Below are 25,016 nucleotides of genomic sequence, written 5' to 3'. Positions count from 1 at the left end.
AGGGGTGAAATTGGAGCTGCAGCTGCCAGCCTACACCACAGCCGCAGCAATGCCAGATCCTTAACCCACTGAGTGAGGCCAAGGATCGAACCTGCATGCCCAAGGATACTAGTCGGGTTTGTAACCCGCTGAGCCACAGTGGGAACACCCTCATTTCTATTTATAAAAGCCAAGCCAGATGCCCATGGTCACATAGCTTGTAAGTGGGCAGAGCTGGAATTCAAACACAGGCCTGACTCACATGGCTGGATTTTAGAAACTGTACTTACTTCACCTCATGATGGCCTGTCCCCAAGCACTGCTATTGCATCTGAAGTCTTATGAGAATGGCCAGCAGGGACAGGACAGTGGGCAGCTGGCATAGTCAGGACACTCAGTAAGTCCCATATGAAATCCTATTCTGGGATGCACCGAGCAGTTGCAACACTTCTGCTGGTGATGGTTATTCATGATGGGCAAGGCGCAGTGAAGAAATGACAGCAGCTCACCTGGACTTGGCAGGGGATTCCAATGGGGACTGCAGCCCCCACTCTGTAGATCAATTCACGAGGGAAGAATTCCTCCCCACTGTCACTATTTCACTCTCAGCTCTTACCCGCTTGTTCCCCAGCCCAGAAAGGCAGTACTGCACACCAGAAGCTTCAGGGTCAAGACTTGGGCCCCAACCCGTTCTGCCACCTACTGTGTGACCTTGGGCAAGTCACTGTGCCTCTCTGAGCCTCAATTTCCACATCCGTAAAATGAGGAAAGTAATACTAACTCCTCAGAGGATGGATAACGAATGGAGGGCACTTAGCACAGTGCCCGGTACACGGAAGTTGGTTATAACCCAAGGCAGGCTCTTCTTTTCGGGGTTAGGATCGGGGTGGGGGGGGGCTGTCAGAGGAGAGGGAATCAACATACAGATTTGTGCCAACATCACACATGTTTATTTACAAATAGGATACTTCTACACATACACAGGTGCCACTGGGCCATTTCAGGAACCTCGGAGCTGGGAACACCCCTTCCTTTCTGCCCCCGCCTCTCCTGGGCTCCTTCCTGGCTCAGTCTGGGATCTCTAGAAGAGGGCTTCTGACACTTCCTCGCTGGAAAGCTGCAGGTGCTCTGGCTGGGCTCTCACTGCTTCTCCCGTCCACATCCACCTGTCCCGGTGGACCGTGAACACGGGGCTGTGAGCCTCTGCTCAGTCGTCCATGTCCAGGCCAAATTCTGGATACAACTCTTTGGTAGTGACACCTCGGATCACAGCTGAAAAGGAGGAAGAAAGGAGGAATGTCCGTCCCGGAGAAGGGGGCGGGGACTGGCCAACGCCCTGGCCTACCCGGGACCCCCACCGCACCCGTTCCCTGCTGCCCCAGTTGGCTAAGATAGCCTTCTGGCTACTTCCTCCAGGCCCCTCCGCTGTGGGCCCTGTCCAGTCACTTGAAACTAGACTCCCTGAACCCTCACCCATTGCAGAGGAGGCAAAAAAGCTCCCCTAGAATCACTTCTCCACAGAGGGCAGCAGGGGTCCTGTGCTGAAAATGTAAATTTACATTTACACTGTGCCACAAAGCCCAGCCCGCACGCATGCCCAGGCTCTTGTCGTTGGGTGACGCTGTTCCTCCTCTCTCTCCCCTGGGAGGGGGTCTCCTCAGAGGCCTGCCCTGACCACCTCCCCTGGTCCCCACTGCCGCCCTATTCATATATGGTTTCCAGGTCTGCCCTTTGTTCCTTCCTTGCACTTAACATATTTTATAATTCACTTGTGTTCCTTCTTTTTTTTTTTTTTTTTTTTTGTCTTTTTAGAGCCACACCTGCGGCATATGGAGGTTCCCAGGCTAGGGGTCGAATCGGAGCTGTAGCCACTGGCCTACACCACAGCCACAGCCACGCCAGATCCGAGCCATGTCTGCGACCTACACCTCAGCTCATGGCAACGCCGGATCCTTAACCCACTGAGCGAGGCCAGGATCGACCCTGCAACCTCATGGTTCCCAGTCGGATTCGTTTCTGCTGTGCCACGATGGGATTCCTGTGTTCCTTTACTTCTTGACTGTTCCCCCCGCAACCCCAACACCAAAACATAAGTCCCAAGAGACCTTCGAGTGTCTGGTTCACCAGTGTCCCCAGACCCTGTAGAGCGGCACAGAGTAGGTGCTCTGGAAATATTCACTGAATGAATGAAAGAGGAGAGGCCACCAGCTGCAGGTCCTGTGACCTGGCAGGGCAGGTCTCAGGCTGGGCTCTGTCTAACAAGAGCTTGTTCCCCTCAGCCTCCAGGCTACGGTGCCCTCACACTCCTTTCTTCGTAGGCTCGACCCTCCTCTTTCTCTTTTCTTAGGCTGTGCCCGCGCACGTGGAAATTCCCAGGCCAGAGATCGAACTTGTGCCACAGCAGTGACCGGAGCCACTGCAGTGACCAGGCCGGATCCTTAACCTGCTGCGGCACAGGGGACTCCTCCTCCTCCTGTCTTCACCTCTATTTCCCTCCTGCTCTTTGCTCCCTTCCCTCCTCTGGGACACCTTCCTGCCGTGGGACCCCGGCTGCTGATGGGCAATTCTGCAGCAAGCGCTACAGCTCAGGCAGCCACAGGGCAAACAGCCCGGCTCTGAACACTGTCCTAAATGGTCACTGGTTGCTGAACATCTGAGCCACGTGACGGAAGCGAGGCCACCTACACCTTTCCTGACCTCCAGGGGGGCTGTCCCAGCCAGCCCAGACATATAGGTGTCCGTGCCTTGGCTCAGCTCCTGGACAGTGAGATCGTGTTCAAGGAAGAACAAGACACCCCTTTAAGCCATGGGGTCACCCTTGCACCTTCTGTCTCTGTAGCATGTTGGCTTCTGGAGGCAAGGGGGGTGGTCTCAATTAGTCTGAGTAGGGCCCAGAAAACTGGGACTCTCAGTCCTCTGGAAGGTGGGTGAGCCCAGACTCTGACCTGCCTGAAGCTCCAAAGCGGGCTCTCCACTAGAATGAAAAAACCCAAGGGACTCAGGTAGGAGCTGCACAGCCGCTTCACTGAGGGGCCCGGGAGGGCGGAGCATTCAGGGAGCGTGGCAGCTGCAAACGGTAAGGGGAGGTTGGCAAGTTAGAAGGCCCAGGAGTGGGAGTTCCCTCACTCCGTGGGTTAAGGATTTGGCGTTGCCATGAACTGTGGTGTAGGCTGCAGATGCGGCTCAGATCTCCAGTTGCGGTGACTGCGGTGTAGGCTGGCAGCTACAGCTCCACTTCGACCCCTACCCCAGGAATTTCCATATGCCGCAGGCGCAGCCCTGAAAAAAAAAGGCCCAGGAGTAAACTCCATCCAGCCTTGAGGCGTGGGGACTCCCTCACCTAGTTTACCCAGGAGCATCTGGCCGACATCCTTGATGTCATTATACTCGTGGAGCTGGGAGATGTGGTCCTCCAGTTCATCCACACTGTAGCCTCTGGGGAAGGAAGGGAGAGGGAGAATCCCTTAGAAAGCTCCAAGCTTCAGAGAGTAGTAATTTTTTTTCCTCTTTTTACAGCCGCACCCGAAGCATATGTTAGCTCCCAGGCTCAGGGGTGAATCAGAGCTGGCCGGCCAACACCACAGCCACAGCAATGCCAGATCCGAGCTGAGTCTGTGACCTTCTTGGCAGCTTGCTGCAACACCAGATCCTTAACCCAATGAACGAGGCCAGGGATCAGAACCCACATCCTCATGGAGACAACTTCAGGTTCTTAATCCACTGAGCCACAGTAGGAACTCCATGTAACAAGGCATCTATTTAACCCATGTTCACTAAGGGCCTACTGGGTGCTTGGCACTGGGAACACAGTGATGCCAAGACAGACCCTGCCCTCGGGAAGCTTAAGGTAGGGGAGGGGATCTGTCTACCCCCTCGCTCCTGGCAAATTCTTCCCATACCCTTAGGGAGGGGTCTGCAGCTACACTGGTGCTATGTAACCCAGGACACAAATTGGCACATGAGTGGCCAGTCAGATCCCCTCACATGTGAAATGCACGTTCAAAGGCTGCTCAGTCTATGCCATGTGGCTGCAGCACGGTGTGTGGGGAAACCCAGGAGTTGTGGAAGAGCCAGCTTCCCCTGGACACCTGCAGAGGGAGTATGGAGACCACGTGCAGACAGAGAACATGGGCCCCACAGAGACTGGGAGAACCACGGCTTTCCAGTTCCTAGTTCCTGGTCTTTTGAGCCTGACCACACATTACCTGAGACAGCAACTGTGACCTCCGGGCACCAGCGGCACAGTCCTGTTTTTATGCTGAGCTAGGTTTCAGTTACTGGGCACTAGTTAAAAGTTATCTTAGGAGTCCCCTGGTGGCTTAGTGGGTTAAGGACCTGGCATCATCACTGCTGTGGTGTGGGTCTGATCCCTGGCCTGGGAACTTCCGCATGCCTCGGGTGAGGCCAAAGTAGTTATCTTAAGCACACTGAGGACCCCAAGGAGACTTACTCAGATATGAATTGGGAGATCTCCTTGTCCAGCATGTCCCTCTTCTCCTTCAGCCTCTGAATGTCAAGGTGCAGAGAATCCTCACTGGCTGCATCAGCCTGGTCACACGTGGCAGATGGCCGCTGAGTGGCACAAAGAGTCATTAGCTGGACGGACCAACTATCCGCAATTCAGAACCTACAAGTTGTCCCCCAGTTGCCTGTCCCTGCTTCTGGTTGGTAACAGACACCCTCCACCCAAGAACAGGACTACATTTCCCAGCTTCCCTTGGAAATCGGATGGGATCCTACAGCTAAGTTCTGGCAAGTGGAACTTAATCAGATATGGTGTATGCCACGTCTGGGAATTGCCTTCCAAGGGAGAAGGCATGCTTTTCTGTGGTCTCCCTCCTTCCTGCCAGCTGGAGGGATGCTGGAGTTGAAAGGCGTCCTGGATTATAGAGGGGGCCTGATGATTGTTTAAGCCTTCATTACTTGGGGTTTTCTTTTACTCTCAGCCAAACTCATCTTTACCTGGTCCCCAGTCTGACCCGAGAATCCACTTCAGGTCCACCTCTTGGGTTCTCCTCTCAAATCTATGTTATCCCTGGGTTTATAGTCTCACTGGGTAGCAAAACCCTTCTGTTCATCTTTGTCCTTTCTGGCTCTAAAAGCTTCAAGGGCTGGTGCCTGATACTCGGCTAGTCTTCAGGAAATGGGTGTTGGAGCAACTCTAATACAAGAGACAGAGGCAGACGTGGTTCCCATATTTAGGATAGGGGCTTTTAACCAGTCAACGGACCATGAGTAAATACTAGCTGCCAGGCACAGGCAAAGGCTCCAGAGGTTTAGCAATGGATAAGACATCCAGGCTTGATCCCCTGCCCTCATAGACTGTAGAGCCTCGTCCCAGACATAAAACACCCAACAATTAGGCTCTTCTTCCAGAGAGTCCCATTTACAGCTCTCCTCACAGGTCCCACCTCATCAGAAAAGGCTTCCTGACCACCCCAGCTAAAATGGCCACTCCTCAGTCACTCACGAGCCCCTTGTCCTGATGTTTTCTTTCTTTCTTTCTTTTTTTTGGCTTTTGTTGTTTCAAGGCCGTACCCTCAGCATATGGAGGTTCCCAGCCTCAGGGTCTAATTGGAGCTATAGCTGCCTGCCTACACCACAGCCACAGCCATGCCAGATCTGAGCCACATCTGCGACCTACACCACAGCTCACAGCAACGCTGGATCCTTAACCCACTGAGCGAGGCCAGGGATCGAACCTGCAACCTCATGGTTCCCAGTCGGATTTGTTTCTGCCGCGCCACCACGGGAACTCCCTGTCCTGATGTTTTTAACATCAGTCACCACCCGACATGTTGTACATTTCAGGAATAATATTATGTTCATTGTCAGTCTTATACCCCGGGGCTGTAAACACCATGAGAGCAGGGACTTTGTTTTATTCACTGCTGATTGCCCTGTGTCTATAACAGTCTCTGGCGCATAGCAGGTATTATCTCAAATGAGTCCGTCAAACAGCCAATCAACTAACTGCCATCTGCAAAGTGCTTTGAAGTACAGGGAGCCAAGGGAGTGTCTCACAGAGCCACTGGCCTGAGCCAGAAAGTGGGGCTGAGATTTCTCTGAGGAAGCTCAGCTTTAAAGGATGCGTAGGTATCAGTTTGGCCAAAAGCTGGAAAAACAGTATCCCAGACAGGGGTCAGTGTATCCAAATGCCCAAGACAGGAGAGAGCACATGTGTTTGAGGGAATGAGAGTGGTTTCCAAGGGGGTGGAACGGGTGAGGGAGGGACAGTGGGAGGGAGGGACAGTGGTGTGGAAAGAAGGAAACCAACCAACCACTTGTGGCGCTGGCAGGAAGGAGGAGAGACGGAGCCCACTTGCAGAGCCTGGGGTACCACTGACGAACGCCAGGATGCTCTTTCTTTTTTGAAGCTTGGTGGGCAGGAGGAAAAGAAGGGGAAGGACTGCGAAATGACCTGGACTTTCTCCGCAGAATGAGGTCAGCTGAGGGAAGACCTCGAAGAGGGCAGCGGGTGGGTCAGCCGCTGCTGGGGACGGAGAGGGGGGCTGGGAGCCGAGGGAGCTAACCGGGTGGGAGGGCCGGAGAGGGGGCAGAGGCATACTCACAGGGGATCGGAAGGCCCCGCGGCAGCTTTTGGAAAGTCCTGGTTGAGTCCTGGAGAGGAATCCAAGGGAAAAAGTTGATTGGACCCAGAGTCCGCCTCGGCAGGAAAGCGGTACTCTGGGGGTGTGAGAGGAGGGACAGCCGTGCGGGAGGAGCGACCGCGACTGGATGCTCCCGGGATCAGGGTGGGGTTCCTCGAGGAGGGTATTCGGACAGGGGGTAGAGTGTGGAGGAGCGGATGGAGGCCTCTGGAGCTGATCTCAGGGAAAAGAAAGTTGGGGGCAAAGCTACGGGAGCGAGAGGGACTGGGAAGGGATGTGCTTTCCCCGTGCTGTCCGCTCCTCGCCCACCTCCTCAGCCCTGGGGTTCGGGGCCCCCGACTCGGGGGGGTCTGCAGTGCAGGAGGGTCCAGGGCGAGGGCGAAAAAGAGGCCTCTCAGCCCGCCAGCTATTCCGAATCCTGTGATGGAGACCAGGAGTCGTTATACAGCCAGCTGCGCGCGCACCCTGCGAGAGCAGGCCCCGCCCCTCCCCCCGCCGAGGTGGGCGGGGACCGCGGCTGCGCGCGCAGCCTGTATTATGACTCCACCCGTTCCACCTGGCTCGCGGCGGCCTAGCCACGCCCCCTTTTCCTTTCATCTTTCCAATCGGCCAATGGGATTGGAGAATCTAGGCCACGCCCACGCCGCTGCTGCCTAGAACCGCCCCGGTCCCTCCTTTTCTGGCTCAGTCGCACAGTGGCGCGGTGACTGCCGGAAGCAATTCCGCGGTGGTTGCCGGGATCGTGCTGATGTGGCCCCCCCTTCCCCCGCCCCGTCCCGGGATGTCGGAAGAAACCCGACAGAGCAAATTGGCTGCGGCCAAGAAAAAGGTAAAACACGCGGGGTCGCGGCTCCCTGACTCAGCCCGAGACCCCTTCGATGGCCGGGCCATGGCCAGAGTCTGTGCTGCCTCCAAGGCACACGGGGCGAGCCCCTCGGCGCCCCTTGGCGCCCCCCTCAAAAAGTCTTCTCAGCCAGTCCCGCCCCCTGGCAGCCCAGCCCCCGCCCTCACTCGTCACCCCCGGGTGACTTTGGGCTGGTGACCCCCGGGGCTTCCCGCTTCAGGTTCGGCCCTCGCCTCCCGCCGCCCAGAACCGGACCTCTTGGGCTCCCTGGGCTCCCTAGTCTCCCGGTCTCCAAGGACCTCGGTCCTGGCCTTGCGCTCCCCTCCCCCACCGCGGAGCGGCGACTCGGGCGTCGGGAGGGAGGAGTGGAATGTAGTTACGTCATAATCCCCCTCGGAACTGTCATTACCGCCCGGAGCCCGAGCCCCGGTGTTTGATACTACGACCCGGTCCCCTAGTGTTTTCCCACCCTTTCCGGTTTCTTTGGCCGCGGCACAGATTTCCAGCTTGATGGGAAGTCGGAACTATCGGACCTAGGTCCGACTTGGGTTTCAGGCCCCTTTACTCTAGACTGTACCCCATCCTTGGATGTTGATAGCGTAAAAGACCCCCGCTTTACACTTCACCAGTGATCTCAAAACATGGACATCATCTCTGGGTGGCAATGGGGAGAATGTGTTTTGTTTAGTTTGGTTTTCTCCCTGGTTTCCATCCAGAGAGACTTTCACATTTTTCACCTGAATTTTCTATCTCTAATTCCCTGTGAATCTGAGGCCAGAGTGCCCCTCATTCAGTGCTCTTTGGAGTGAGATCTGCTTATCCTCTGTGGAACAGATCCCCGGAAATTGAACTTCCCAGCTGGGGAATCTTTCCCAAATCATCATCTCAACATCCTAAGTGCCGCAGGATGAAATGTGGGACCGCAGCATCAATTTGGCTTGATTCTCTTGAGAGAGAAGCCTTTCGTATTAATGTAGTTAGGGATGACATTTGCATAGACTCATAAGGTTGTAATAGACTTCTCTCTGAGTTGTCCCCTTTCTGTTACATTTCCAGATTTACTAGGGGTGTTGCTTTCACTGTCTTCTGCCATTAGGATAATGGGTGTGAAAGTTTGATAAGAACTGGTGTGCAGCTCTAACAGGTGTAAGAAAGGACCCTGATGTCTGATTAAATGTTTACTTTTCCACCTCTGCCTCTGGCAGCTGTTGACAGATGTCATAACCCCAGAACTCAGTGTCTGAAGACTGAGTTTAAATTCCCTTATTACCCATTATTGCTTTTTTCCCCCTCCCTAGCCATGTTATCAGTCCCTTTCTTGAATCATGGACAATTATGACACCTGGTAGAGTTGCTGTAACATTAAATCTGATGGCATATGGAAGAGTATTTTGTAATCTTTTTAATTTTATTTTATTTTGGGGGGACCACACCCATGGCATATGGAAATTCCCAGGCTAGGGGTCGAATCAGAGCTGTAGCTGTCAACCTACGCCACAGCCACAGCAATGCCAGATCCGAGGTGCATCTGTGACCTACACCACAGCTTACAGCCATGCCGGATCCTTAACCCACTGAGCGAGGCCAGGGATCAAACCTGCATCCTTGTGGGTACTAGTCAGATTTGTTTCTGCTGAACCGTGATGGGGGACCTCTGTATTTTGTAAACTTTAAAGTAGGATGTGAAATGGGGGGGGCGCACTTATAGTTCTCATGAGTCTCACTGCTTTTCCCTTTTTGCAGTTAAGGGAATATCAGCAGAAGCACAGCCCTGGTGTTCCTGCAGGAGCTAAGAAAAAAAGAAAGATCAAGAATGGCAGTAGCCCTGAGACAACCACTTCTGGGGATTGTCCCACACCTGAGGATGTGAGTCTTGCCTGGCTGGCTTCCGGGGACAACAGTAGAGGGTAGTGGTTAAGATTGTGGAAGAAATGTCAGATATTGGCTAAGAATTTGGGGTCTGAATTCTACCTCTTCCTCTGCTGGGGATGTGTTTGGGGCAACTTGTTTAAACTCGTTGGGTCTATTTCCTCATTGGTAAAACTGGGGTCGTACTGTCTTACCCTTGGGAAGCTTGAATGAGATTGTCGTTGGTTTTATAATAATCCCCTAATACGGGGCCTGGTGCAGAGTAAACATTCAATCAGGAGTCCTTGCTATTTGACTCTGGCCATCTTCCTCACGCCCAGCCTCAAGGGGAAGCCAGGCAGTGCCAACAGCCGCCTGCCCTCAGGCTCTCCATGTAGAAGCACCAGCAGAGCCCCAGGGTGATCTGAGGGGGTTCCTAGGCACTTGGATTAGGAGACCGTCTGAGTTTCAAGGCCATCTTTGCCACCAGCTTGCTAGGTGGCCTCAGGACAATCACTTCCTCCCCTGGGCCTCAGTTTCCTCATCTGTGAAGATGACACTGTTGGATCAGATCATTGTCTTTCAAACTCAGTTTTTTAGTGGTAGCCCCCTTTGTTCAAGCAGACCCTTATTCTGAAGTCTGGTTTTTAAACGTCTGGGCCTAAGGGTCTGAGTTGCCGTGAAGAGCTGCATTGTTCGTCTAAGGAACTACGTGACTGCATCCTCCAGGGGACTTTTCCACCTGTTTGTTTACATTGGTTTCTGTCTCTGGCAAGGCAGCCAGGGGCTGGTAGGAAAGATGGCACAGGCCACGGTATTGGTCCCTTTCTCTCTTCTCCAGCATTCCATTGCCCTGAACCCATCTCTCTTCCTTCCCTGACTCTCTTGCCTCTCTCTAAGCCACTTGTCTCTTTCTCCCCCTGCCCTTGTTTTTCCCTTTTCGCCTCCTGTAGATTCAGGACATTCTGAAGGTGCTGGTGTCCGACCTTAACCGCTCCAATGGGGTAGCGATCCCCCCATTGGACAAGTGGAAGGTGAGGCAGTGCCGAGACCCCCCTCTCTGGCTTGCTCCCTCCCAGCTCTGCATGCCCTGAGGCTTCTCTGGTTTGGGGGATACTTTGCCTCTGGCTTATTTTATGTTGCTGTCATTAACCTCAGCCTGTTCGTGTCTGCTTTGTCACCTGCTTGGTTGGTTGGATTTGCCCGCTCCCCTAGCTTCCCACATCTTTTATTTTCTTGGAGATGGCAAGATGCTCCTTAAAGGTTCAAGGTAATTCAGGAATGGCTTCCAGAGCAGCTGTGTGGGATTTGGGCTTTTTGAGCCTCCAGTTTGAATGCCCCGTGGTGCTGTCAAGTCTAGCCCGCCAGGCATCTGTCCCCAAAAGACCAATAGACCACAAAGCAGTTTGTGATTTTTTTTTTTTTTTTTTGGGAAATGATCGATTCCTTTTGGTTTGGGAGTAGGCAATGGAGGGTTAAGAGACAAGGAGTGTGCGTGACGGTTACAAGGATTGAAGTTATTTTTGCAGTGGAACTACCTGTGAAGGATGTGAGGTTAACCAAACACATGAGTGATCAGGACATTCTGCCCCTGGTCTCTTAAAAATCAACTGGACACTTAACCGTATTCAGTGGGTCCCTGAGAGCAGAGGCACGTGGCTATAGGTGCTGGAGAAAACAGGTGAGAGACGCAAGGTGGAACGTGGCCACATTCCAGATGGAGGCTGGAGGGGGCGGCATTTGAGGCCGGTTTGAAGACCACAGGTGGGGAGCATCCATACACATTGAGAGCAGGGGAATGGGAGTCCCGGGCAGAGGGCGTAACCCAGGAAACAGCCAGGATTGGGAGCTCACAGGAGCTGGGAGAAGAGCCTGGGATGTACCTGGACTGGGAGGGGACCTCCTCTGGACATGATGTGGGCACTTCCTCCTTCCTTAACTCCCTTGGGGGACATCTGCCAGGCCAGAGGAGGAGGGTTGGAATGGGGCCGGGTCCTGGTGGAGATGGGCCAGGGGCGAGGGGCTGGGACAGGGCGCCTGGCTGGCGTTCGTCTTCCCATCATCAGGACTGCTCACGCCCAGTCAGTCGGGTCTGTCCAGGTGCAGTGACTCACCTCGAGACGCCGGGTGGCACGGGGAGGGGAGTGCAGGCCTATGGGAGTCCTGAGGCCGTGTGTCTGCTGAGGTTCTGGGCCCGCGTCCTTCTGCTCTCCTGGAAATGCAGAGCCGGATCCCTGTATTCCCTTCGTGTTGGCTTGTAATCCTCTTTGTATCAATAACTCTTTCCCCCTGAAGTTTTCTACTTTGGTAATGCAGGGCTGCGCTTGCAGTATCCTGGGTAGAGCTAATGACATTTATATAAGTAAAAAATGGATAGAAAAAAAATTTTTTAATGGAATGGGACATGTGAGGGGAGTGGACAATGTTTTTTAAAATTCCATACTTAGCTTTATGACTCAAACTTATGCAATATCTTGGTTGCTCACGAAATAGTGTTCCGTGTATTTAAATCCTCAGGAATATATCTTTTCCCCCTTCTGAGCTTTGTTTCTATATGCGAGGGGTCCATGGGCTCCCAAGGTACCAGGAGGGACCCAGGGCTCACTAGGGCCCAAAGGTCAGAGTGTGCTCCCCTCCCCCAACGTCTCAGGCCTGGTCAGCCGCTGGACCCCTGCTCTCACCTGTTAGATTCAGTTGTGCAGGTTGGCAAGGCCACAGCAGGTTCCAGGGTCAAAGGTCACTGAGTGGACAGTCACCATACAGACAGCTTCATCTTCAGCTCCTCCAGGCTCTGCAGCACTTGCTCTAAGGCGGGCAGTAGACTTGGGTGTCCAGGACTCAGGGTCCAGAGAGCAGGCAGCCCTTTCCCCTAGGAGAGGTTCAGCATCTTCCTTCTGGACCCAGCTCCGCTGGCCAGGCCTCGGCTCCCTGGAGCTCTTCCCTCTGCAAGCTTTAGCTTGTCAGCCCTCTTCCCCATCTCTCCCATCTGGCCTATTGAACATTAGATCCCTAGAGCCAGAGGCTTGGGCTCAGTGTCAGGCCTGAGCCTGGAGAGAGGCTGAGTAGGGCTCTGGTCAAGCCAGCGGGGTCCATCTGGGGAAGAGGGAGTTTCTCCATGGCTCCTGGTCCTGAATCCCACGATTGTTCTCCGGGCTGCCAAGAGTCCAAGGGGAGACCTCTTACCTCTGGTTTCTCAGCTTGTTTCTAGTTGGGTAGGTGTTTGGGAGATAGGAGGTGGTGGTGGTGTAGTGGCCATGCTTCCTCCAGGAACAGCAAGAGGCTTCTGGTTGGGCAGCTTCTTTCCTGGAAGAGGCCTAAATGAGGGAGAGGCAGCCAGTGGTTGGGGTACAAGGGAAGGAAGGAGGGGAGTCCAGGAGAGGAAAGAGACAGGTAGCTCTGCTCCTTGTCACTGCTGCCCTCTGCCTGGCAGGGGCCCAGGGCGACGGTCACCCTGAGGCAGAGTGACTTTCTGGAAGAGCAGGAAGGGCCTGCCTTCTCCCCGACTTGACACACCTGCCTCCACCTGCTGTGGCTGCTGCAGGTCAGGCCCGTCCTGTCATTGGCTGAGCTCCAGGGAGATGAGGCCCTCGTGTTCACGGAGCCAGTGTAGTTCATGCTCTGAGCATCAGCCGTCCAGAAGGCTGCAGAGTGGCCTGGGGTCTGGGGAGCCATAGCCACACCCCAGAGTGGCTCCCAGCATGTGTGACTGTCACTCTGACTGCAGCAACACCTGTCCTACCCGCTCTGCACCCCTGCATTCATGGCAGCGAGGCGCCTTGTTCCCTGCATGGCCCTAACCCCCTGCTCTGTTCTGTGACAGGCACCCAAAGATAGTGCAGATCTTGTTACATCGTCTGCTGATGACACCGTGTCACCTGGCGGTGTCCTTTCCCCCTGTGCTAGTCCCCTCCGTGGCACTAGCATGGCAACAACTCAGGTTTGTGCCTCTGCCTGCTGCCTCACTGTCTGTTCGCCTCTCTTCCCCCCCGGTGGTCCTTCCCCCTCCTTCAGGTGGCGTGGTTGCTAGAGCCAGGCGCCCTGCCCGAGGGCTGGGATGGGGCAGGCCGACACCAGGTTCTCCTTAAGGTTCGGGGTGATGGAAGGAAATTGGAATGAACTGGGCACACCTTGCCCCTGGGTGGTTCTTACCAGAAATTAAATGACGGCTTCGGACATTTCTTCCCTAACAGAACCATGATGCTGAAAATGGTCCTGTTCCCATTGATGAAAACACGTGAGTGTCTCCCACGGTGACAGCAGTCCCCAGGCCACTGCCCATGACCCCCCTCTTTCCCCTCGAGCCTCCTGCCCCCCTGACTCCTGTATTTATCCCCAGATCTTTCTCATCCACCGAGAGCCTGCGACAGCTATCTCAGCAGCTCAACGGTCTTGTGTCCGAGGTACCCCCAACCTGGAGCCCCGAGGGGGCGAGAGAGGGAAGGAAAAGGTGGCAGAAAGGAACCGAGGCAGAGATTCCCAAGGCGGAGGGAAGGTCCTGGGAGCGGCCAGCTTGGCTGGACGATGTTTAGCTAATCATTACTTCCCTGAGTCTCCTCTTTGTAGCTGTACAGATGAAGGGGTTGGACCATGAGACTGGTTCCACCGTTCTGTCCTGCTGATGGGAGCTGCTTGGGAGGGAGGGACACAGAGAAGCTGGCACAGAGGGCTTGAGCAGGGGGAAGGGGACCAGCTTAGGCAGAAAAGGAAATGCTGCCAGTCGATGGGCAAGACAGGATGTCGGAGGGCTTAGGCCTCGAGGGGGACGGAGAACGTCTCCATGTGAGCCCTCTCATCTCTTCTAGTCTTCACCTTATATCAATGGGGAGGGCCTAGCATCTCCTGCTAACATAAAGAAGCTGGAGGTAAGTGGGCCTGGACCGTGGCCCCGTGACCCTGCAGGTCAGCCACCTCCCGCCCCCCCCCTCCTCCCACAGCGGGGGCTAGGTTCCCCACTGCCAGCTGAGACAGCTCAGACACCCCCCGACCCTAATGATTGCTCTCTCTACCTCTCCCCCCACCCTCCTCCAACTCCTCCTCCTCTCTGCATGCGCCTCAGAGCCGGTACCACGAACTATCACTAGCCCTGGACTCCAGCAATCTAACAAACAAACAACTCAGTAGCAAGATAGAGGAATTGGTAAGAGTCCAGTGTTGTCCCCGATTCCACGCTGCCAATCTGGGGCTCCAGTTCCACCTTGGGGCTCCGAAGAAAGGGGCTGGGGGCCCCTGGTACCGAGGGAGAATGGGGTGCCGGGGGCCCAGGTTGCAGTGAGAGGGACCCGGGAGTGCGGCATGCAGCATGGCTCTCTCTGTGGCTGCCCTCTTTGCCTCCTCTGTTCTCCAGACGCCCCTGCTGAGTCCTCCCCCCCCTTGCCCTGGGCCTGGTGCCTCTGTGGGTAACACTAGCTTGACAAGGGTGTCCCAGCCCCGGCTTCAGCCCCTGATTCGCTCCAACTTTGACCTTGGACAAGTCACCTGTCCTCCCTGGGCTTTAGGAGGTAGAATTAGAGGGCGTCCAAGGTCCCTTTGAGCTGGAAAAAAAAGAAAAAAAAAAATCAAAGATTTGAAGGTCCTTCTCATTCCTATATCCTTGCTGGTAAGAACACCCCAGCCCGTGGTATGTGCGTGTTGAGCGGATGCAGCCTCCCAGACTGCGAGCTGGCGGAGGATGTGGTCGCTCCCTTCTCACACTCCAGCTCGAGAGGCTTATGTCCTTGTCCTCGCAAGGGAATCAGGTTCAGACCCTTGGCTTCTGTAGCTGTGAGCCCCACCTCCCAAGACCCAGAGTCTCTTGGCTGAGAAGCGATGGCCCCTTCGTGTCCCCAGCAGCTCCTCCTTTGAAGCCCACCCCCGGCCCCTGCTCAGCCCTCCTCCTTGGTCTGAGGATTGTGGGAAAGGGGGCCGACCTCAGTCTCCTCCCTTTGCTTCTTCCCCACAGAAACAAGAGAACCAGGAAACTCTGGATCAACTGGAAAAAGTAACGTGATTTCTGTGTCTGTCCCCCTCACGGCTGGTGGCTTCGGGGGAGGGTTGAGACGTAGAGGCCCGTTCTCCTCGCGCCTGATCGCAGCCCGGAGAAATGGGGGGCTCCCTGGCCCTCGCCACCCCTCCCTCACCCCCGATTATATGTTCTCATTGGTGAGACTGTCCTGGGCCAGTGGTGGCTTTCTGGGGGGCACCTCCTCCAGGTGAGAGCTGTTTCTCCTCTCTTCCCGCAGGAAAAAAAGGAATTTGAGCAGAAGCTTGCGAAGGAACAAGGGGCTCTGAGAGAACAACTGCAGGTGAGTGGATCCTGCCGGGTTCCCTCGCGGCCTCCGGGAAACGTGACTTTGCTGCTTCTCAAGCCCCCCTTTCGGCCTTTGTCCCACAGGTCCACATCCAGACCATCGGGATTCTAGTGTCTGAGAAGACGGAACTGCAGACCGCCCTGGCTCACACCCAGCAGGCAGCCCGGCAAAAAGCAGGTGGGAACCTGGGTGCCCTGTGACCCCCTGGGCCGGGCACGCTGGCCGGCCTGGAGCGGGAGTCCTTCCTCGGGCTTCACCTCTCACGCCGTCCTTTCAGGAGAGTCGGAGAATCTGGCTAGTCGCCTGCAGTCTTCCAGGCAGCGCGTGGGCGAGCTGGAGCGGACGCTGTCTGCCGTGTCCACGCAGCAGAAGCAGGCCGATAGGGTGAGCCCGGCAGCCTAGCCCTCCCCGGACGTGTAGTGGAGGGCGAGTGAGCCCAGAGGTCCCTTCCACAGGATGGGGTGACTTGCTGCCCAGAAGGCGGCACTGGCCACTTCCCGCTGCTCTAAACTCGTGTGCTTGATAGAAGCAACCCAGGCATGAGTTGGTTGCCATGGGCCAGTTGCCCGTGTGTGTGTGGTGTGTGTGTGTGTGTGTGTGTGTGGGCGTGCACGCAAGTGCAGTCACAGTGGAGGTGCTGTCTAGTGTGAGCCCTGGATGCAGAGCTCAGAGTCCGAGTGCCAGCCCTGCCCTTGCCTGGCTGTGGGCCCTGGCCCCCATGCTAGGTATTTGGACTGTGAAGGTCCATGACGGTATTTTTAGTACGTTGCCAAACTAAAGAGGGGAGACGCACGCGTGTGTGATGTATTCAGACATGTGGGGAGGGATTCACAGCAACCTGGTGGGGAGGAACAGGGTGGCTGAGAGACTTGTCACTTCTGAACCTTCTGAGTTTGGGGCTCTGCAGAGGTACCATCCACTCAAACCATGAACACAAGCTCACAATACAGTTCAATCCCCCTCATAATGCACCCCCCCACCCCAGGGAGAAAACGTGGTTAAAGAATCAGACAGACCTGGGAGGTCCCGTTGTGGTTCAGCGGGTTAAGGACCCAACTGGTATCCATAAGGATGTGGGTTCGATCCCTGGCCTCGCTCAGTGGGTTAAGGATCCGGCATTGCTGCAAGCTGCAGCGTAGGTTGCAGATGCGGCTCGGACCTGGCTGTGGCTGTGGCGTAGGCTGGCAGCTGCAACTCTAATTTGACCCTAGCCTGGGAACTTCCACATGCCACGAGTGTGGCCCTAAAAAGGAACAAAGGAATCCAACAGACCTGGAAGCTTGGTCCCAGCTCTGGGTGATTTTGGGGGAGCCACTTGCTCTCTGCTACTCCGTGCTGGGCACCTGTATGATGGAGGCAGTAATAGTAACCGCCTCCCACGGTGATTATGAGGCTGAAAGGGGAAAGTGCTGGAAAAGGTTCAGACCTGGTGACGGTAACGGTGATAGAGCTGGTGGTATTACCTGCCGGCCCCGGGCCTGGGAGCCAGCCAGCCGGGAGTTAGACCCTCCACCCACCTCTTCCACTCTTCCCGAGTTCCTGTTAAAACTGAATGCGAACGTGAACTTGGGAAGGGCTTTGGAAACATGTAAAGTGTGACACCAGGTGAGGACACGTTGCTGAGAGTTACTGTTGCTGCCGTTAGTCTGTTTTCCTGACCTCAGCCTTCCGCCTTTGCAGTACAACAAGGAATTAACCAAAGAGCGAGACACCCTCAAGCTGGAATTATACAAGAACAAGTAGGATGGGGAGGACGGGGCGGGGTGGGGGGCCTTGGCTGGTGTGGGGCTGCCAAGTTGGGGGGGCATCCCAGTGAGCGGGGTGAGGAGGCGGGAGAGGTTTCGACGAGAGCAGAACTAGGCTCTCATGCCAGCTGTGCCGCCAACTCATGCTGCGGCCTCAGGCAACTCGTGTCCTGTCTCTGGCCTGCCGCTTGTGACTCCTGATCCCGGGGTCCCTTCCAAAGCGACTGTCCTGTGGTCCTGTGCCGAGGGTGGTGGGTTGATCACCAGAGCGGTCCTTTGCTTTTCACTCACGCCTCCCTCCCCTGCCTCCGAGCGCAGCAAAAGCAATGAGGACCTAAAGCAGCAGAAGTCGGAGCTGGAGGAGAAGCTGCGGCTCATGGCGACAGAGAAGGCAGCCATGCAGCTGGGGATGGAGGAACTTCAGAAGAAGCTGGAGATGTCGGAGCTGCTGCTGCAGCAGGTGGAGCTGGAGCCCCAGGGAGGGTGCCCCTCTGCCCCCCGCAGCAGGCCAGGGTCTCAGGGATACCTAGGGTGGCCTTGGCCAGGAACTAGAAGACTTGGATCCTTGTTCTGGTCCTGCCATGGAATCCTCCAGAGGTGGGAGAAAAATTAAGGCCTTGCCCAGACCTCCGGAATCATAATCTCAGGGATGGGTTTGCTTTTTTGTTTTTTGTTTTTTGTTTTTTGTCTTTTAGGGCTGAACTGTGGCATATGGAGGTTTCCAGGGTACGGGTCTAATCGGAGCTGTTGCCACCGGCCTACATCAGAGCCATAGCAACACAAGATCCGAGCCGTCTGCGACCTATACCACAGCTCACGGCAATGCCAGATCTTTCACCCGCTGAGCGAGGCCGGGGATTGAACCCGCAACCTCATGGTTCCTAGCCGGATTCATTTCAGCTGTGCCACGACAGGAACTCCGGGGTGGGGTTTTTGTTGTTATTGTTATTGTTTTTCGGCCAAGCCCGTGGCATGTGGAAGTTCCCAGGCCAGGGATCAAACCCGCATCACAGCAATGACGGATCCTTAACCAGCTTCGCCACATGGAACTCCTGTGTTTATTTTTTAAAACACCCTGGTCGAAAACCGTTGTTTTGTGAATGGTGGTTATAAGGCCAACTCGTGAGTCTGTTTCCTCCCTCTTGGGGTCAAAAGCCACCAGGTAGACAGGGTGCCTGAAGTCAGAGAACCTCCCCTTCAGTTTTTCTGCCCACCCGGCAACTGTCTGCCTTCATGCCGTCAGTAAGGGTGAGCTGGGGGTGTGCCGTGTGCACACAGTGACCGCGATGGAACCACGCCAGCAACCCAGTGCGTCTTCACTTTGCAGCAAAGTGAAGTGAAGTTGCAGAACCATGTTCGATACCACTCAACGACAGCACAACTGCAGTGTGCATTAATTAAACGTGTTTGCATGTGTGTGGGAAGGGTCTAGAAGAATACACACGGACTGGGGTGACTGGGGAGCTAGAGGAAGGGTTGGGAGGACCTCGAACACTTATATTTGAATCGTTGCGCATGAACATTTAGTGAAGATAAAGCCTTTGCCTGTGGTACAGATAACATGAGGACAACCCTGAGTTGTACGCCGACCTTTCGGGGCGGGGGGCTTTGCCTGGAGCAGCCTGGGCCCCCCGGGTCTCACCGCCTCCTTTTTCACCAGTTTTCTACTCAGCCTACCCCTGACAGCAGCCAGCAGTTGCAGCAGGCCCTGGAGGAGCGGGCACAGCTGGAGACCTGTGTGGGGCAGGTGAGGCTCTGCAGGGGGAGGCATCCGGAGGGAGGCTGACGGTGAGGGACCAGGAACAGGGGAGGCCCAGTGACAGCCCCTGCTCACTTCTGCACGCACTCTTGCAGCTGCAGGACTCGCTGAGGCAGCTGCAGGCAGAGAGAGACCAGTATGTGGCGAATCTGAAAGAAGACAGCACTGTTTGGCAGCATAAGATGCAGCAGATGAATGAGCAGGTGAGTCGTGACCTACGGCCCCCACCCCCCTTCGGTCCCTTGATCTTCCTGTCGCTTGCCACGCGCAGCTGGAGGTGGAAGTATGTGTTTGGAGGTGAAGAGGGCGCGGGTCACCAGGTCACTCCTTCACCCTCTCCCCTTCCTTCCATGTGGCCTCCCCCCTGTGCTTGGGCAGCTGAACAAGCTGAGGGCAGAAAAAGAGCACAGCATGAGTCAGGTGCAGGAGCTGGAGACCAGCTTGGCCGAACTGAGGAACCAGGCAGGTGAGCGGGGGCCGGGGGCGTCAGGGAGCAGGGTGGGCTCAGGGCCGGCCAAGGTGGCTCAGAATGGAGGCGTGTGGCAGGAAGGGCACTGGGGTCAAGGGAAAGGGGTCCGTACCAGGAGGTGGCAGTCCCTGAGCCTCCGTGTTCCCATCTGTACGAAAGGGGTCGAGAGCCCACTGTCACTCACCCCGAAGTTGTCTTTTTTTTTTTTTTTTTTTTTTTTGGCCACCCCTTGCGGCACATGGAGTTCCTGGGCCAGGGATCAGATCCACAGGCGCTGGATCCTAACCCACTGTGCCGGGCCAGGTGTTGAACCTGCATCCCAGTACTCCCAAGATGCCGCCGATCCCTTTGTGCCACAGCGGGAGCTCCCGAGGTTGTCTTGAGTATAAAGATGTAAAGAACTCTGTCTGAAAGTGTCTCGAGGAGTTTCCCAGTGGCACAGCAGGCTAAGGATCTGGCGTTGTCACTGCTGTGGCGTGGGTTCAGTCACTGGCCTGAGAACTTCCCGCATGTCACAGGTGTGGCTGAAAAGCAGCAACAAAAAAAGAGTCTTGAAAGATTGAACGAGGAAGCCAAGGTTTGGTGGTGAAGAAGCTGAGTTAGCAGCTGTGGACCAAGAAGAGGATTTTTTGGAGATGGCAGAGCCTAGAGGCCCTGACAGCAGGCTCCCTTTCTTATTTGTGCCCCCACCCCAAGCGCCCCCATCAGGGCCCTCGGAGACTGAACAGCGGCTGCAGGCAGAGGCTGAGCAGTTACAGAAGGAAGTGGAGAGCCTGGCCAGGCAGCTACAGGCGCAGGTGAAAGACAATGAAAACCTGAGCCTCCTGAATCAGGAGCAGGAGCAGCGGCTGATGGAGCTGGAGCGGGCGGCCGAGTGCTGGGGGGAGCAGGCGGAGGAGCGCAAGCAGATGCTGGAGAGCATGCAGAGCGACCGCACCACCATCAGCCGCGCGCTCACGCAGAACCGCAAACTCAAGGAGCAGCTGGCTGAGCTGCAGAACGGATTCGTCAGGCTGGTGAGCAGCCCTCCCCAGCCCGCCGGTCCCCCTCCCTGGCCAGGTCCTTTGGGGCGGGGGCGAGACCTTTCATCCTTCTGGGTCTTTGTTTCCCCACCTGTGAAATGGGTGGTATGGCCCTTGAGTGAAATGGGGCCCACGAAGGCCACCTGTGAGCCAGAGGGCCCTGCGCAGAGGGGGCTGGGGAGGGGCAGGGCTTACCCGCCTGCTGCCGCTGGTCCCTGAGCCGGGCTCCAGCTTAGTTGATTGCTCCTCTCTGTGCAGTCCAACGAGAACATGGAGATTACCAGCGCGCTGCATTCGGAGCAGCATGTCAAGAAGGAGCTGGCCAAGAAGCTGGGCCAGCTGCAGGAGAACCTGGGAGAGCTGAAGGAGACGGTAACCCCTACCCCAGCCGGAAGGGCTCCGAGATGGGCAGCAGCCTCCGGGGAGGGTGGGGCCGGGGCCAGAGCCAGGCCAGGTGACCCCAGAGTCCTTCAGAGCCTGTGACTGCCTCTTGCCCCCCCTGGCCTCTGGCTTGCGGAGTTGAGTAGCCCTGGGCCTTAGGTCATCATCCCCACTAGAGGCATTGAGCCCCGAATTAGAGGCGAGGAGAAGGTGTACGGTTGCTAGCTGCTTGGGGTCAGCCCTCACATCTCTGAGCCTCAGTTTCCTTAACTTAAAAGGAGGTCAGGGAGTTCCCTGGCGGCCTAGCAGTTAAGGACCTGTCATTGGCACTTCTGTGGTGTGGGTTACTGCTGTGGCTTGGGTTCGATCCCTGGCCCAGGAACTTCTGTGTGCCTCAGGCATAGCTAAAAGAAGGTTAGTGTTTTCCTCATAGAGGTGTTGAGGGGTAAACGAGAATCCCGCATGTAAAGTGTTGGGCATGCAGTGTGTACTTCGCCGATGTTGGCTGCTGCTCTCTGCTGTTCCACCAGCCTGTGGCCTGAAGTTCAGATGGAAAGAAGCTTGTGATGAGGGTGAGGCTGGGTGAAGGTGGCAGTCACTTAGGCCCTGGAGCAAGGAAGCCAGGGACCTGGGCAGCCAGCAGAGCCCCGACTTCCGCAGGCTACGGGCCCAGAATCCGGAAGCAAGCCACCACCTGCCCTCACTCCCAGGGTCTTCCCACAGGTGGAGGTCAAGAGCCAAGAGGCGCAGGATCTGCAGCAGCAGCGAGACCAGTACCTGGGCCACCTACAGCAGTATGTGGCCGCCTACCAGCAGCTGGCCGCCGAGAAGGAGCTGCTGCACAAGCAGATGGTACTGCAGACCCAGCTCGTGGACCAGCTGCAGCACGAGGACATGCAGGGCAGGATGGCGGTGGAGACAGCCCGGCAAGAGTTACAGGAGGCCCAGGTCAGGGACTTGGAGTGCTGGGCCGCGAGGCAGGGAGGCCTGCACTCCATGTTGCTCACTCTCTTTCCTGGCCTCGTAGGGGCGCCTGGAAGCTGCCAACCAGCATAACCAGCAGCTACAGGCCCAGCTGACCCTCATGGCTGTGCCTGGGGAAGGCAAGTGGCATGGCCCGGGGAGGGGGTGGGGGGCGTGGAAGCAGCCGAGAACTGAGTTAGAGGAGGCCTTTACAACAACGGATCCTTTCCCTCTGGCGACGGCTGGCCCAGGGCTGCACTGAGAGGTGGGAGGCAGAGCTGGGCCCCGAGCTTTCCTCCCGGCCTGCTCCATCTCTCTGGCCGGATTGTCTGAGGACCCTCTGGCTGCCCCCCTCCAGGAACTGAGCTGGACATTGAGGACGAGGACAAGGCCGGGGAAGCTCCCCGGCCAAAGCTGAGTGTGCCAGAGGAGCTGGATAGCCGAGAGGCCGTGGTGAGCTGAGCTCCCCTTCCTTGCCCATCTCACCCCCGCTTTCGTCTTGTACCTGCTCTTCTTCGTTTCCCTCCCTCTGACTCCTCTGGACCCCGAACTCCCTTGGGAGCCACTGTCATAGTCTCCCTGCTGGTCCTGAGTGCCCCTCCCAACGCACGGAGTTCCCTGGTGGCCTAGTGGTTAAGTATCCGACCTTGTCACTGTCTGGCGAGGCTTACATCCCTGGCCCAGGAACTTCTATGTGCCATGAGCATGGCCCCCCCAAAAAAACACATGCACACCTTTTGCCTGCAGGTGGAATTTTTTAACTCGGCCTTAGCCAGTGCCGAGGAAGAGCAGGCACGACTCCGAAGGGAGCTGAAGGAGCAGAAGCTTCGCTGCCAGCGCCTGGCTCACCTGGTAGCTCCAGCCCAAGATGGGGTGGAGAAGGAGGCCCCAGCCCCCGGGACCGAGGGGGACAGTGTGTCAGCCCCCGGGACCGGGGGGGACAGTGTGCCTGTGGAGACCCACCAGGCCCTCCAGGTGGCCATGGACAAGCTGCAGGTGAGCAAGTCGCCCCCACCGGGGGCCGGGAGGGGAGGAGCCTGCGGGCAGGTCGCTGCTGAGCCCCAACCCTACCATTCTGGCCACAGGGCCGCTTTACTGAACTCATGCAAGAGAAAGTGGATCTGAAGGAGCGGGTAGAGGAACTGGAACATCGCTGCATCCAGCTGTCCGGAGAGACAGACACTATCGGTGAGCCGGGAGCCCGGGGCCCGGGGTGGCGGTGGGGGTCGGGGGAGCCGTGCTGGACCATCCGAGCCCTGCCGCCCGCCCGCTCCCTGCAGGAGAGTACATTGCTCTCTATCAGAGCCAGAGGGCGGTGCTGAAGGAGCGGCACCGCGAGAAGGAGGAGTACATTAGCCGGCTGGCTCAGGACAAAGAGGAAATGAAGGTAGGGGTCCCGACCATCTCTGCAGAGGGGCGGGCAGGGCCAGGGCCAGGGCCAGGGCCGGGGTGGGGTTGCTGAGCGCCTGTCCCTCCAGGTGAAGCTGCTGGAGCTCCAGGAGCTGGTGTTACACCTGGTGGGCGAGCGCAATGAATGGCAAGGCAAATTCCTGGCTGCCCAGAACCCTGCTGGGGAGCCCACCGTGGCGCCCCCAGCCCCCCAGGAGCTTGGCGCTGCTGAGAACCAGGGTGGTGAGTAGCAGCCTCGGGGAGGGCGGGTGGCCGGGCGGGCCAGGGAGAGCTGGCACACCACTCCCCAGCCTGCCCCTCCCTCTCCCAAGGTCTCCTGGAGGTGAGCCTCTCGGACAATGTGGAGCCCACCCAAGGGGAGGCCCTGCTGGGCCAGACCCTCACCGAGAACCCCACCGCGCAGCAGATCATGCAGCTGCTGCGCGAGATCCAGAACCCCCAGGAGCGCCTGGGCTTGGGCAGCAACCCCTGCATCCCCTTTTTCTACCGGGCTGACGACAACGACGAGGTGAAGATCATGGTGGTCTAAGTGCCTGAGGCTGGCAGGCAAAGACCGGAGAACTGGGGCCGGGGGCTCTGCCCCCACCCGTCCCCGCCACCCTGTCCCTCCTCCCTGCCCTCCTTCCCAGTCACGTCGTCATCCTAGACTAGCAAGCTAATGCCCCTGGAAAGGGGAACAAGCCCCCCCCTCTAATGGGGGGAGACACATAGGTGCAGACCCCTGGCCGTCTTGGCCAGGGCTGTGTCTTGATCTCTGGACGATTAATAGTTCCAGAAAAACAAAGAGCCAGAGGCTCGGTAAAGACAGTTGATTTAGGAGGCTGCCCTTCTCGGGGAGCAGGGGCTCCCTGGTAGCCTCTTCACCCCCATCAAGCAGTCCTTCATTAAGAGGGGCTTATGCATCCTCTATTCAGAGGCACTTTGGGGCACAAGTGTCCCCCCCTGTCCAGCTAGACAACTGGGCAGCACTCTAATAGGCCTTGGGAAGTTGGGGCAAACCGAGGCCAGGCAAGGACATAAGCTGGTGGCGGAATGGGCTCCCTCCCCAGTGTTTATACTGTAACTGTGTAACATTTTGTATATTCTGGAGGTAGAGCAGCCCCCTGTATCACAGGGGAGGTCAGAGCTGGTAAATGGGGAGGAGTTTCCATTGAATATCTGGGGCTGGGGAAACTTATTTATTGATAACGTAGGATGGAGAGGAGGTGGAGGCGGGGACGGGTTTGTGCCCGGGTGAGTCGACTCCTGTTTCATTTCACTTTTTATTTCAGAATAAATGGATTTAGCCATACCGCCTGGCGCTTGCACGTGCCTTTCTTCCATCCCTGGGTCCTGGGGTCTGTGCTGTGAGCACGGAACAGGGAGCGGGGCCTGCCAGCAGAGGGCAGGCTTCTGGTTGTGCAGAGGCCCAGCGCGCCTGAGTCGGTCCAACGGGGCTGTTGGATCCTCCACGTTCTGTGCCCTCCGTGCGGCCTGGTGAAGCCAGAGGGCTGCTGAGGGGCGGTCAGGGGCAGGCCTGCCCTGGTGGCCGGGAGACTCTGAAGCCTGACCTAATCCCAGGCAGGGAAGGCGGCGTGCGCGGCGGGTGCGTGCTGGTCTCTGGTCCAGGTGTTTTCCACTGACCTTGCCCCTGGGGCGGCCCGTTGGACCCGTCCTTCCCCAGCGCCTGCCTGGCCGGCCCCCTGGCGCCTGGCGCAG

General features: G+C 56.8%; 1 protein-coding gene and 1 long non-coding RNA gene across 7 annotated transcripts; one reads left to right on the top strand and one right to left on the bottom strand.

Annotated features, from left to right (window-relative positions):
* Nucleotides 907-7,202, bottom strand: SWI5. Its single transcript, XR_001306646.2, has 5 exons — nucleotides 6,900-7,202; nucleotides 6,552-6,600; nucleotides 4,430-4,551; nucleotides 3,320-3,414; nucleotides 907-1,251 (listed from the first exon to the last, which is right to left on the bottom strand). It is a non-coding gene; the product is annotated as an SWI5 homologous recombination repair protein (long non-coding RNA).
* On the top strand, nucleotides 6,260-24,611 carry GOLGA2 (golgin A2). 6 transcript variants are annotated; one of them, XM_021069494.1, is made up of 27 exons: nucleotides 6,260-6,423; nucleotides 9,178-9,300; nucleotides 10,236-10,316; nucleotides 13,103-13,219; nucleotides 13,473-13,516; nucleotides 13,619-13,682; nucleotides 14,085-14,144; nucleotides 14,339-14,419; nucleotides 15,221-15,259; nucleotides 15,501-15,563; nucleotides 15,653-15,746; nucleotides 15,847-15,953; nucleotides 17,250-17,308; nucleotides 17,633-17,774; nucleotides 18,975-19,061; nucleotides 19,169-19,276; nucleotides 19,452-19,539; nucleotides 20,239-20,558; nucleotides 20,823-20,936; nucleotides 21,669-21,893; nucleotides 21,973-22,048; nucleotides 22,267-22,361; nucleotides 22,656-22,904; nucleotides 22,994-23,096; nucleotides 23,189-23,295; nucleotides 23,387-23,540; nucleotides 23,630-24,609. In XM_021069494.1, exons 4-27 carry the CDS (start codon nucleotides 13,205-13,207, stop codon nucleotides 23,845-23,847), a joined length of 2,712 nt encoding a protein of 903 aa, XP_020925153.1. In that variant the 5' UTR covers nucleotides 6,260-6,423; nucleotides 9,178-9,300; nucleotides 10,236-10,316; nucleotides 13,103-13,204; the 3' UTR covers nucleotides 23,848-24,609. The 6 variants fall into 6 exon arrangements, with proteins under 6 accessions (XP_020925153.1, XP_020925160.1, XP_020925130.1 ...); XM_021069471.1 differs by lacking the exon at nucleotides 6,260-6,423 and adding an exon at nucleotides 7,279-7,419 and having other exon boundaries at nucleotides 23,630-24,611; XM_021069501.1 differs by lacking the exon at nucleotides 14,339-14,419.

The sequence above is a fragment of the Sus scrofa genome, chromosome 1, assembly GCF_000003025.6.
Source record: "Sus scrofa isolate TJ Tabasco breed Duroc chromosome 1, Sscrofa11.1, whole genome shotgun sequence".
Taxonomy (NCBI): Eukaryota; Metazoa; Chordata; class Mammalia; order Artiodactyla; family Suidae; genus Sus; species Sus scrofa.
The sequence above is the reverse complement of the archived record's forward strand: the minus strand, read 5'-3'. Positions and strand labels throughout refer to the sequence as shown.